Raw genomic sequence first — 13428 nt, forward strand, 5'->3', positions numbered from 1 at the left:
GTTGCATCCATCCCTGAAACCCTAAAAGTCTTTTCTACCCCTACACTCCACCCATCCCGGAACCCTAATTCTATCCATTTGTGACCCAAAAAAATCCATGAACACCTATAAAGTTTCACAATCCCTGGACCCGTAAACCCGTTACTAGTTTTAAACTCCACCTAAGTTTAACATAATTTTGTATTTTTCCTTAAAATTATCATTTCGCAGAAATTTTCCCTTTAATTTTCTGTTTATTTGTAGTTCCTAAAAATTGCCTTTCCTTAAAATTGATTTTCCGTGATTTGGTTTCCTCCAATATGGTTTCTCAGTTTTTGTTTTTCCACTAGTTCACACTCATCAGTTCAGCGATGCAAGCACGTCTGCACCACCCTGTGGCGAATTGTAGTACTGCTAACTAATTCAGAAAGGAATCTCCCACAATGCATCTGGGAGAACTGGTGATGGTATGCAAGACAGTGTCCCAGTTCCCCTCGACTGCTGTACTCCTCCCAGAGCTACGGGGCTGACAAGCCTCTGGTGTGCACTTGCACACTGGAGTGGTACTTGACGTAAGATACATTGAGCAATATTTCAAGCACCCCCAAACTGACTTGTTACTCTCCACTGACGAAGGCCAAGAGTCCAGATGTGTCTTAAGATATTCGCACTGGTTGGTCCACACATGCTGGGTACTCTGAGAGTTGGGAATAACTTGAAGGGACCTGTGCTGTAATGATAAATCGATGTGCTCCTCTCCCCCTTGTATTACATTAAAGGGATTGCCTGAAGCTGAAGGGGCCAGAAGAAGGCTGTAATATATGAGTGGGTGCACGATCAGGTAAGATGCATGAGCAGATTACAGCATTTTATAACGGGTAAATTTTTACTGGAATTCATTTTTTCAGAGGCTGTGTCAGTTACATGGAGTCAAACACAGACATGAGCTCCTGACTCATGTCCTCAAGCACAGGACCTAGAGGCAAAGACAGACATCAGCACTGGGATCATGTCCTCAAGCACAGGACCTAGAATCAAAGACAGACATCAGCTCCTGGTTCATGTCCTCAAGCACAGGACCTAGAATCAAAGACAGACATCAGCTCCTGGTTCATGTCCTCAAGCACAGGACCTAGAGTCAAAGACAGACATCAGCTCCTGGTTCATGTCCTCAAGCACAGGACCTAGAGTCAAAGACAGATATCAGCACTTGGATCATGTCCTCAAGCACAGGACCTAGAGTCAAAGACAGACATCAGCTCCTGGCTCATGTCCTCAAGCACAGAACCTAGAGGCAAAGACAGACATCAGCCCCGGGATCCTGTCCTCAAGCACAGGACCTAGAGTCAAAGACAGACATCAGCTCCTGGTTCATGTCCTCAAGCACAGGACCTAGAGGCAAAGACAGACATCAGCCCCGGGATCCTGTCCTCAAGCACAGGACATGGAGTCAAAGACAGACATCAGCCCTGGGATCATGTCCTCAAGCACAGGACCTAGAGGCAAAGACAGACATCAGCCCCGGGATCCTGTCCTCAAGCACAGGACATGGAGTCAAAGACAGACATCAGCCCTGGGATCATGTCCTCAAGCACAGGACATGGAGTCAGAGACAGACATCAGCGCTGGGATCATGTCCTCAAGCACAGGGCCTAGAGTCAAAGACAGACATCAGCCCCGGGATCCTGTCCTCAAGCACAGGACGTACAGTCAAAGACAGACATCAGCTCCTGGCTCATGTCCTCAAGCACAGGACCTAGAGTCACAGACAGACATCAGCCCCGGGATCCTGTCCTCAAGCACAGGACCTAGAGTCACAGACAGACATCAGCTCCTGGCTCATGTCCTCAAGCACAGACCTGGAGTCAAAGACAGACATCAGCTCCTGGCTCATGTTGTCAAGCACAGACCTGGAGTCAAAGACAGACCTCAGCTCCTGGTTCATGTCCTCAAGCACAGGACCTGGAGTTAAAGACAGACATCAGCACTGGGATCATGTCCTCAAGAACAGGACCTAGAAGCAAAGACAGACATCAGCGCTGGGATCATGTCCTCAAGCACAGGACCTAGTCTCAAAGACAGACATCAGCCCTGGGATCATGTTCTCAAACACAGGACCTAGATTCAAAGACAGACATCAGCGCTGGGATCATGTCCTCAAGCACAGGACCTAGAGTCAAAGACAGACATCAGCTCCTGGCTCATGTCCTCAAGCACAGGACCTAGAGTCAAAGACAGACATCAGAACTGGGATCATGTCCTCAAGCACAGGACCTAGAGTCAAAGACAGACATCAGCCCTGGGATCATGTTCTCAAGCAAATGACCTAGAGTCAAAGACAGACATCAGCTCCTGGCTCATGTTATCAAGCACAGGACCTGGAGTCGAAGACAGACATCAGCTCCTGGTTCGTGTCCTCAAGCACAGGACCTAGAGTCAAAGACAGACATCAGCTCTGGGATCATGTCCTCAAGCACAGGACATGGAGGCAAAGACAGACATCAGCCCCGGGATCCTGTCCTCAAGCACAGGACGTACAGTCAAAGACAGACATCAGCTCCTGGCTCATGTCCTCAAGCAAAGGACCGAGAGTCAAAGACAGACATCAGCTCCTGGGATCATGTCCTCAAACACAGGACCTGGAGTCAAAGACAGACATCAGCACTGGGATCATGTCCTCAAGCACAACACCTAGAGTCAAAGACAGACATCAGCTCCTGGCTCATGTCCTCAAGCACAGGACCTGGCGCCAGAGACAGACATCAGCCCCAAGATCATCTCCTCAAGCACAGGATCTAGAGTCAAAGACAGACATCAGCCCTGGGATCATGTCCTCAAACACAGGACCTGGAGTCAAAGACAGACATCAGCACTGGGATCATGTCCTCAAGCACAGGACCTAGAGTCACAGACAGACATCAGCTCCTGGCTCATGTCCTCAAGCACAGGACCTGGCGCCAGAGACAGACATCAGCCCCAAGATCATCTCCTCAAGCACAGGATCTAGAGTCAAAGACAGACATCAGCCCTGGGATCATGTCCTCGAGCACAGGACCGAGAGTCAGAGACAGGATATGGGCCCACTGACTAGAAGCGAAGTCACGAGGAAGAAGAGTCCTATGGCAAATGCCTCAAGCATGGCGTAGGAAGACTTCCTCAAGAACTGAGCCATCCCTCTGCACCTTTCTTGAGAATGGGGTCTGAAGAAGCGATGACTCAGTTGGTCGTCACAACCTCAAGGCATAAAAGAAGTTCACCTGCATTTCTTGATAGTTCACCAATGGACAAAACCACTCCCATGAGCATAAATGGGGGGGTGTGAAGCATGCATAATTTGATGGCAGACGTCATCATGGAGTCTGAAAATGATCTGATAGTAACACAAGTGACATTCAGGAGATTCAAAAATTTCTGTAGAAGACATTTCCCAAAAACTACTGCAAAAGCAAATCTTTCAATGGAATTCCAGAGACAAGCAAATCTAGATCTGTGTCAACAGCTGTGGAACAGAAGGAATTGATGTTAGAGGCCACCCTGGCAACGTACACTGCTCAAGAATGTCAGGTCAGCAGACACCCCAGGGTCCAGACGAGGCCGTGGCACCATCTAGTGGCACGGGAGACCTATTTCAACATTTCTGGATCCAGTCTGATGCCTGAAGAAGATTCAAGAGGTCAGGAATCTTGAGGCAGAAGTGTTTATCAGAACTATTGGCTTAGTCAAAGCCTGGTGCCCTTGCATTCCTGCCATCAGTGCAAAGCAGGTGAATGAAGTGACAGACAGTGCATGAATGTAGTGAAAGACAAAGGGTGAATGAAATGAAGGACAGGGCGTGAATGAAGTGAAAGACAGAGTGTGAATGAAGTGAAAGACAGTGGGTGAATGAAATGAAGGACAGGGCGTGAATGAAGTGAAAGACAGTGGGTGAAAGAAATTAAGGACAGGGCGTGAATGAAATGAAAGACGGGGTGAATTAAGTGAAAGACAGGGGGTGAATTAAGTGAAAGACAGGGGGTGAATGAAGTGAAAGACAGGGGGTGAATGAAGTGAAAGACAGGGGGTGAATGAAGTGAAAGACAGGGGGTGAATGAAGTGAAAGACAGGGGGTGAATGAAGTGAAAGACAGAGGGTGAATGAAGTGAAAGACAGAGGATGAATGAAGTGAAAGACAGAGGGTGAATGAAGTGAAAGACAGAGGGTGAATGAAGTGAAAGAGAGAGGGTGAATGAAGTGAAAGACAGGGCGTGAATGAAGTGAAAGACAGGGCGTGAATGAAGTGAAAGAGTGCGTGAAGAATAGAAAGAAAGGGTGTGAATGAAGTGAACGAGAGAGCGTGAATGAAATGAAAGACAGTGGGTGAATGAAATGAAGGACAGGGCGTGAATGAAGTGAAAGACAGTGGGTGAATGAAATGAAGGACAGGGCGTGAACGAAGTGGAAGACAGGGCGTGAATGAAGTGAAAGACAAAGGGTGAATAAAGTGCAAGACAGGACATGAATGAAATGCAAGACAGGACATGAATGAAGTGAAAGACAGGGGGTGAATGAAGTGACAGACAGTGCATGAATGTAGTGAAAGACAAAGGGTGAATGAAATGAAGGACAGGGCGTGAATGAAGTGAAAGACAGAGTGTGAATGAAGTGAAAGACAGTGGGTGAATGAAATGAAGGACAGGGCGTGAATGAAGTGAAAGACAGTGGGTGAAAGAAATTAAGGACAGGGCGTGAATGAAATGAAAGACGGGGTGAATTAAGTGAAAGACAGGGGGTGAATTAAGTGAAAGACAGGGGGTGAATTAAGTGAAAGACAGGGGGTGAATGAAGTGAAAGACAGGGGGTGAATGAAGTGAAAGACAGGGGGTGAATGAAGTGAAAGACAGAGGGTGAATGAAGTGAAAGACAGAGGGTGAATGAAGTGAAAGACAGAGGATGAATGAAGTGAAAGACAGAGGGTGAATTAAGTGAAAGACAGAGGGTGAATGAAGTGAAAGAGAGAGGGTGAATGAAGTGAAAGACAGGGCGTGAATGAAGTGAAAGACAGGGCGTGAATGAAGTGAAAGAGTGCGTGAAGAATAGAAAGAAAGGGCGTGAATGAAGTGAACGAGAGAGCGTGAATGAAATGAAAGACAGTGGGTGAATGAAATGAAGGACAGGGCGTGAATGAAGTGAAAGACAGTGGGTGAATGAAATGAAGGACAGGGCGTGAACGAAGTGGAAGACAGGGCGTGAATGAAGTGAAAGACAAAGGGTGAATAAAGTGCAAGACAGGACATGAATGAAATGCAAGACAGGACATGAATGAAGTGAAAGACAGGGGGTGAATGAAGTGAAAGACAAAGAGTGAATGAAGTGAAAGACAAAGAGTGAATGAAGTGAAAGACAAAGAGTGAATGAAGTGAAAGACAAAGAGTGAATGAAGTGAAAGACAGGGCCTGAATGAAGTAAAAGACAGGGCCTGAATGAAGTAAAAGACAGGGCCTGAATGAAGTGAGAAAGAGTGCGTGAAGAAGTGAAAGACAGGGCGTGAATGAAGTGAAAGACAGGGCGTGAATGAAGTGAAAGACAAAGGGTGAATGAAGTGAAAGACAGGGTGTGAATGAAGAGAAAGACAGGGCCTGAATGAAGTGAAAGACAGGGCCTGAATGAAGTGAAAGACAGGGCGTGAATGAAGTGAAAGACAGGGCCTGAATGAAGTGAAAGACAAAGGGTGAATGAAGTGAAAGACAGGGCGTGAATGAAGTGAAAGACAGGGCGTGAATGAAGTGAAAGACAGGGCGTGAATGGAGTGAAAGACAGGGCGTGAATGGAGTGAAAGACAGGACGTGAATGGAGTGAAAGACAGGACGTGAATGGAGTGAAAGACAGGACGTGAATGGAGTGAAAGACAGGACGTGAATGGAGTGAAAGACAGGGCCTGAATGAAGTAAAAGACAGGGCCTGAATGAAGTAAAAGACAGGGCCTGAATGAAGTGAGAAAGAGTGCGTGAAGAAGTGAAAGACAGGGCGTGAATGAAGTGAAAGACAGGGCGTGAATGAAGTGAAAGACAGGGCGTGAATGAAGTGAAAGACAAAGGGTGAATGAAGTGAAAGACAGGGTGTGAATGAAGAGAAAGACAGGGCCTGAATGAAGAGAAAGACAGGGCCTGAATGAAGTGAAAGACAGGGCCTGAATGAAGTGAAAGACAGGGCCTGAATGAAGTGAAAGACAAAGGGTGAATGAAGTGAAAGACAAAGGGTGAATGAAGTGAAAGACAGGGCGTGAATGAAGTGAAAGACAGGGCGTGAATGAAGTGAAAGACAGGGCGTGAATGAAGTGAAAGACAGGGCGTGAATGGAGTGAAAGACAGGGCGTGAATGGAGTGAAAGACAGGGCGCGTGAATGGAGTGAAAGACAGGGCGTGAATGGAGTGAAAGACAGGGCGTGAATGGAGTGAAAGACAGGACGTGAATGGAGTGAAAGACAGGACGTGAATGGAGTGAAATACAGGGCCTGAATGAAGTAAAAGACAGGGCCTGAGGGTGAATGAAGTGAAAGACAGGGCGTGAATGAAGTGAAAGACAGAGGGTGAATGAAGTGAAAGACAGGGCATGAATGAAGTGAAAGACAGGGCATGAATGAAGTGAAAGACAGGGCCTGAATGAAGTGAAAGACAGGGCACGAATGAAGTGAAAGACAGGGCACGAATGAAGTGAAAGACAGGGCGTGAATGAAGTGAAAGACAGGGCGTGAATGAAGTGAAAGACAGGGCGTGAATGGAGTGAAAGACAGGGCGTGAATGGAGTGAAAGACAGGGCGTGAATGGAGTGAAAGACAGGACGTGAATGGAGTGAAAGACAGGACGTGAATGGAATGAAAGACAGTGGGGGAATGAAATGAAGGACAGGGCGTGAATGAAGTGAAAGACAGTGGGTGAATGAAGTGAAAGACAAAGGGTGAATAAAGTGCAAGACAGGACATGAATGAAGTGCAAGACAGGACATGAATGAAGTGAAAGACAGGGGGTGAATGAAGTGAAAGACAAAGAGTGAATGAAGTGAAAGACAAAGAGTGAATGAAGTGAAAGACAAAGTGAATGAAGTGAAAGACAAAGTGAATGAAGTGAAAGACAGAGTGAATGAAGTGAAAGACAAAGAGTGAATGAAGTGAAAGACAGGGCCTGAATGAAGTAAAAGACAGGGCCTGAATGAAGTAAAAGACAGGGCCTGAATGAAGTGAGAAAGAGTGCGTGAAGAAGTGAAAGACAGGGCGTGAATGAAGTGAAAGACAGGGCGTGAATGAAGTGAAAGACAGGGCGTGAATGAAGTGAAAGACAAAGGGTGAATGAAGTGAAAGACAGGGTGTGAATGAAGAGAAAGACAGGGCCTGAATGAAGTGAAAGACAGGGCCTGAATGAAGTGAAAGACAGGGCGTGAATGAAGTGAAAGACAGGGCCTGAATGAAGTGAAAGACAAAGGGTGAATGAAGTGAAAGACAGGGCGTGAATGAAGTGAAAGACAGGGCGTGAATGAAGTGAAAGACAGGGCGTGAATGGAGTGAAAGACAGGGCGTGAATGGAGTGAAAGACAGGACGTGAATGGAGTGAAAGACAGGACGTGAATGGAGTGAAAGACAGGACGTGAATGGAGTGAAAGACAGGACGTGAATGGAGTGAAAGACAGGACGTGAATGGAATGAAAGACAGTGGGGGAATGAAATGAAGGACAGGGCGTGAATGAAGTGAAAGACAGTGGGTGAATGAAGTGAAAGACAAAGGGTGAATAAAGTGCAAGACAGGACATGAATGAAGTGCAAGACAGGACATGAATGAAGTGAAAGACAGGGGGTGAATGAAGTGAAAGACAAAGAGTGAATGAAGTGAAAGACAAAGAGTGAATGAAGTGAAAGACAAAGTGAATGAAGTGAAAGACAAAGTGAATGAAGTGAAAGACAAAGAGTGAATGAAGTGAAAGACAAAGAGTGAATGAAGTGAAAGACAGGGCCTGAATGAAGTAAAAGACAGGGCCTGAATGAAGTAAAAGACAGGGCCTGAATGAAGTGAGAAAGAGTGCGTGAAGAAGTGAAAGACAGGGCGTGAATGAAGTGAAAGACAGGGCGTGAATGAAGTGAAAGACAGGGCGTGAATGAAGTGAAAGACAAAGGGTGAATGAAGTGAAAGACAGGGTGTGAATGAAGAGAAAGACAGGGCCTGAATGAAGTGAAAGACAGGGCCTGAATGAAGTGAAAGACAGGGCGTGAATGAAGTGAAAGACAGGGCCTGAATGAAGTGAAAGACAAAGGGTGAATGAAGTGAAAGACAGGGCGTGAATGAAGTGAAAGACAGGGCGTGAATGAAGTGAAAGACAGGGCGTGAATGGAGTGAAAGACAGGGCGTGAATGGAGTGAAAGACAGGACGTGAATGGAGTGAAAGACAGGACGTGAATGGAGTGAAAGACAGGACGTGAATGGAGTGAAAGACAGGGCCTGAATGAAGTAAAAGACAGGGCCTGAATGAAGTAAAAGACAGGGCCTGAATGAAGTGAGAAAGAGTGCGTGAAGAAGTGAAAGACAGGGCGTGAATGAAGTGAAAGACAGGGCGTGAATGAAGTGAAAGACAGGGGGTGAATGAAGTGAAAGACAGGGGGTGAATGAAGTCAAAGACAGAGGGTGAATTAAGTGAAAGACAGGGCGTGAAATAAGTTAAAGACAGTGGGTGAATGATGTGAAAGACAGGGCATGAATGAAGTGAAAGAAAGGGTGTGAATGAAGTGAAAGACAAAGGGTGAATTAAGTGAAAGACAGGGCGTGAATGAAGTGAAAGACAGGGCGTGAATGAAGTGAAAGACAAAGGGTGAATGACATGAAAGACAAAGGGTGAATGAAGTGAAAGACAAAGGGTGAATGAAGTGAAAGACAAAGGGTGAATGAAGTGAAAGACAAAGGGTGAATGAAGTGAAAGACAGGGTGTGAATGAAGTGAAAGTCAGGGCGTGAATTAAGTGAAAGTCAGGGCGTGAATTAAGTGAAAGACAGGGTGTGAATGAAGTGAAAGTCAGGGTGCCAAGGAAGTGAAAGACAGGGCGTGAATTAAGTGAAAGACAGGGCGTGAATGAAGTGAAAGACAGGGCGTGAATGAAGTGAAAGACAGGGCGTGAATGAAGTGAAAGACAGGGCGTGAATGAAGTGAAAGACAAAGGGTGAATGACGTGAAAGACAAAGGATGAATGACGTGAAAGACAGGGGGTGAATGAAGTGAAAGACAGGGGGTGAATGAAGTGAAAGACAGGGGGTGAATGAAGTGAAAGACAGGGCGAGAATGAAGTGAAAGACAGGGCGAGAATGAAATGAAAGACAGGGCGAGAATGAAGTGAAAGACAGGGCGAGAATGAAGTGAAAGACAGGACCTGAATGAAGTGAAGGACAGTGGGTGAATCAAGTGAAAGACAGGGCCTGAATGAAGTGAAATACGGGGCCTGAATTAAGTGAAATACGGGGCCTGACTGAAGTGAAAAACGGGGCCTGAATGAAGTGAAAGACAGGGCATGAATGAAGTGAAAGACAGGGCATGAATGAAGTGAAAGACAGGGCGTGAATGAAGTAAAAGACAAAGGGTGAATGAAGTGAAAGACAGGGTGTGAATGAAGTGAAAGACAGGGCGCCAAGGAAGTGAAAGAAAAAGGGTGAATGAAGTGAAAGACACAGGGATAATGAAGTGAAAGACAGGGAGTGAATGAAGTGAAAGACAAAGGGTGAATAAAGTGAAAGACAGGGCGTGAATGAAGTGAAAGACAAAGGGTGAATGAAGTGAAAGACAGGGCGTGAATGAAGTGAAAGACAGGGCGTGAATGAAGTGAAAGACAGGGGGTGAATGAAGTGAAAGACAGGGGGTGAATGAAGTGAAAGACAGGGGGTGAATGAAGTGAAAGACAGTGGGTGAATGAAGTGAAAGACAGTGGGTGAATGAAGTGAAAGACAGTGGGTGAATGAAGTGAAAGACAGGGCCTGAGTGAAGTGAAAGACAGGGCCTGAATGAAGTAAAAGACAAAGGGTGAATGAAGTGAAAGACAGGGTGTGAATGAAGTGAAAGACAGGGCGTGAATGAAGTGAAAGACAGTAGGTGAATGAAATGAAGGACAGGGCGTGAATGAAGTGAAAGAGAGCGTGAATTAAGTGAAAGACGGTGTGTATACAGTGAACGAGAAGGGGTGAATTAAGTGGAAGACAAAGGGTGAGTTGAGTGAAAGACAAAGGTTGAATGAAATGAAAGTGCGTCAATGAAGTGAAAGACAGAGGGTTAATGAGGCGATAGACATCAGCCCTTTACTGCCCCCTTGTGGCAGCTTCTAAAACAGTGCAAGTAACCTAAGAGTGAAGACTAGATTAGAGGTGTGAAATACATCCTTCTCTGTCGCGGACACTGAAGGGTCTTTCAGTCCTTGAGTTTTCTAAACAAACACAGGTTAATATTTAAACAGGTTATGATAGTGGAGCACAGTGGTCTTTACACTCTTCTGAAGGAGTCAAATAATTTAACTCTCCTAAATGTGGATTCCTCACTGCCTATTAAAAAAAGGAAGTACACTTCCTCCCCCAGAAGATTTTACCTTGAGAACTGTTGTCCCATCACATACAGACCCTCAAGGCCCCTCTCGCTGCTCCATCCAGACTCAAGCATCCCTCTCTGAGGGCAGGGCCCCCAGGGGCCGTACCTACCTCCTGCCAGATGTTGAAGTGACTGAGGAAGCATCCAACCTCCCCCTTGGTGAGGGTCCTGCCAGAGTAGGGGTCATAGTATCCTGGTAGAAGGTCAATACCCAGCGCTTTTATATCACTGCTCTTCAAAGCCCTGGAAGCACAAAGAAAACAGATGAAGGTAAAGACTGTGTCAGTGAGTGGAGACAGGGAGAAGCTGAGAGCACTGCCAGGGAGCAGAAGAGAGCACAGCCAGGGAGAAGCTGAGAGCACTGCCAGAGAGCACCAGAGAGCACAGCTCGGGAGCAGCACAGAGCACAGTCAGGGAGCAGCAGAGAGCACAAACTGGAAGGAGGCGAGAGCACGGCCCGGGAGCAGCAGAGAGCAAAGAGCACAGCCAGGGAGCACCAGAGAGCCCAGCTCAGGAGCAGCACAGAGCACAGTCAGGGAACAACAGAGAGCCCATAGCACAGTCAGGGAACAACAGAGAGCCCATAGCACAGTCAGGGAGCAGCAGAGAGCACAGCCAGGGAGCAGCAGGGAGAACAGAGCACAGCCAGGGAGCAGGAGAGAGCAGAGCCAGGGAGCAGCAGAGAGTGCAGCCAGAGAGCAGGAGAGAGCACTGCCAGGGAGCAGGAGAGAGCACAGGCAGGGAGCAGCAGAGAGCAGAGCTAGGGATCAGGAGAGAGCAGAGCCAGGGAGCAGGAGAGAGCAGAGCCAGGGAGCAGGAGAGAGCAGAGCCAGGGAGCCACAGAAGAGATCAAAGCCAGGGAGCAACAGAAGAGATCAAAGCCAGGGAACAACGGAGAGCAGATGCAGGGAGCAGGAGAGAGCACAGCCAGGGAGCAGGAGAGAGCACAGCCAGGGAGCAGGAGAGAGCACAGCCAAGGAATAGCAGAGAGCAAACCGCACAGCCAGGGAGCAGGACAGAGCACAGGCAAGGAGCAGCAGAGAGCACAGTCAGGGAGCAGGAGAAAGCAGAGCCAGGGAGCAGGAGAAAGCAGAGCCTGAGAGCATCAGAGAACACATAGCACAGCCAGGGAGCAGCAGAGAGCAAAGAGCACAGTCAGGAAGCAGCAGCGAGCACAGGCAGGGAGCAACAGAGAGCACAGGCAGGGAGCTACAGAGAACACCTGTTGCTATAAACCTATACACCTGGTGCTATACACTTGTACTTGCAGCTGTATACCTGGTGTTATACTCTTGTACTTCCAGCTGTAAACCTGGTGCAATATACCTGTACACCTGGTGCTATAACCTCTTCCTCTACACCTGGTGCAGTACATCTGTAGCTGTACAGCTATACACCTGTACCTGTACACCTGGTGCTATACACTTGTACTTCCGGCTGTAAACCTGGTGCTATTACCTGTACACTTGGTGCTATAACCTCTTCCTCTACACCTGGTGCAATACATCTGTACCTGTACAGCTATACACCTGAACCTGTACACCTGTACACCTGGTGCTATACACTTGTACACCTCGTGCTATACACCTGTACTTGCAGCTGTACACCTAGTGCTATATACCAGTACCCCTGGTGCTATACACCTGTAAACCTGGTGCTATACAGATGTACACCTGGGGCTATAACCTCTTCCTCTACACCTGGTGCTATACCCCTGTACCTGTAGATGTGGTGCTACACACCTGTACCGGTACATGTGGTGCTATAAACCTGTACCTGTACATCTGGTGCTATAACCTGTACCTGTACACCTGGTGCATTCCACCGTACCTGTACACCTGGTGCTATATACTTGTACTTGCAGCTGTGCACCTGGTGCTACACACCTGTATACCTGCGGCTATACATGTGTACCTGTACACCTGCTGCTATACAACTGCTGCTATACACATGTACCTGTACACCTGGTGCTATTACCTGTACTTGCAGCTGTACACCTGGTGCTATACACTTGTACTTGAAGCTGGTGCTATTACCTGTACACTTGGTGCTATAACCTCTTCCTCTAGACCTGGTGCAATACATCTGTACCTGTACAGCTATACACCTGTGCCTGTACACCTGGTGCTATACACCTGTTCACCTGGTGCTATACACTTGTACTTGCAGCTGTACACCTGGTGCTATACACTTGTAAACTTGCTGCTATACAGCTGTACACCTGGTGCTACTACCTGTACACCTGATGCTATACACCTGTACACCTGGTGCTATACACTTGTACTTGCAGCTGTAAACCTGGTGCTATTACCTGTACACTTGGTGCTATAACCTCTTTCTCTAGACCTGGTGCAATACATCTGTACCTGTACAGCTATACGCCTGAACCTGTACACCTGGTGCTGTACACCTGTACACCTGGTGCTATACACTTGTACTTGCAGCTGTACACCTGTACACCTGGTGCTGTACACCTGATGCTATACACCTGTACACCTGGTGCTATACACCTGTACACCTGGTGCTATACACCTGTACACCTGGTGCTATACAGCTGTACACCTGGTGCTACTACCTGTACACCTGATGCTATACACCTGTACACCTGGTGCTATACACTTGTACTTGCAGCTGTAAACCTGGTGCTATTACCTGTACACTTGGTGCTATAACCTCTTCCTCTAGACCTGGTGCAATACATCTGTACCTGTACAGCTATACACCTGAACCTGTACACCTGGTGCTGTACACCTGTACACCTGGTGCTATACACTTGTACTTGCAGCTGTACACCTGTACACCTGGTGCTGTACACCTGGTGCTATACACCTGTACACCTGGTGCTATACACTTGTACTTGCAGCTGTAA

General features: G+C 47.3%; 1 protein-coding gene across 1 annotated transcript in view; it reads right to left on the minus strand.

Moving 5' to 3' along the window:
* CERCAM (cerebral endothelial cell adhesion molecule) overlaps positions 1-13428 on the minus strand; it is a 188268-nt gene that overhangs the window by 41452 nt on the left and 133388 nt on the right. Inside the window, exon 9 of the mRNA XM_069236967.1 lies at positions 10670-10802. Within this exon, the coding sequence (XP_069093068.1) occupies positions 10670-10802 (133 nt within the window). The remainder of the gene's footprint in view (positions 1-10669; positions 10803-13428) is intronic.

Source organism: Pleurodeles waltl, chromosome 6, assembly GCF_031143425.1.
Source record: "Pleurodeles waltl isolate 20211129_DDA chromosome 6, aPleWal1.hap1.20221129, whole genome shotgun sequence".
NCBI lineage: Eukaryota > Metazoa > Chordata > Amphibia > Caudata > Salamandridae > Pleurodeles > Pleurodeles waltl.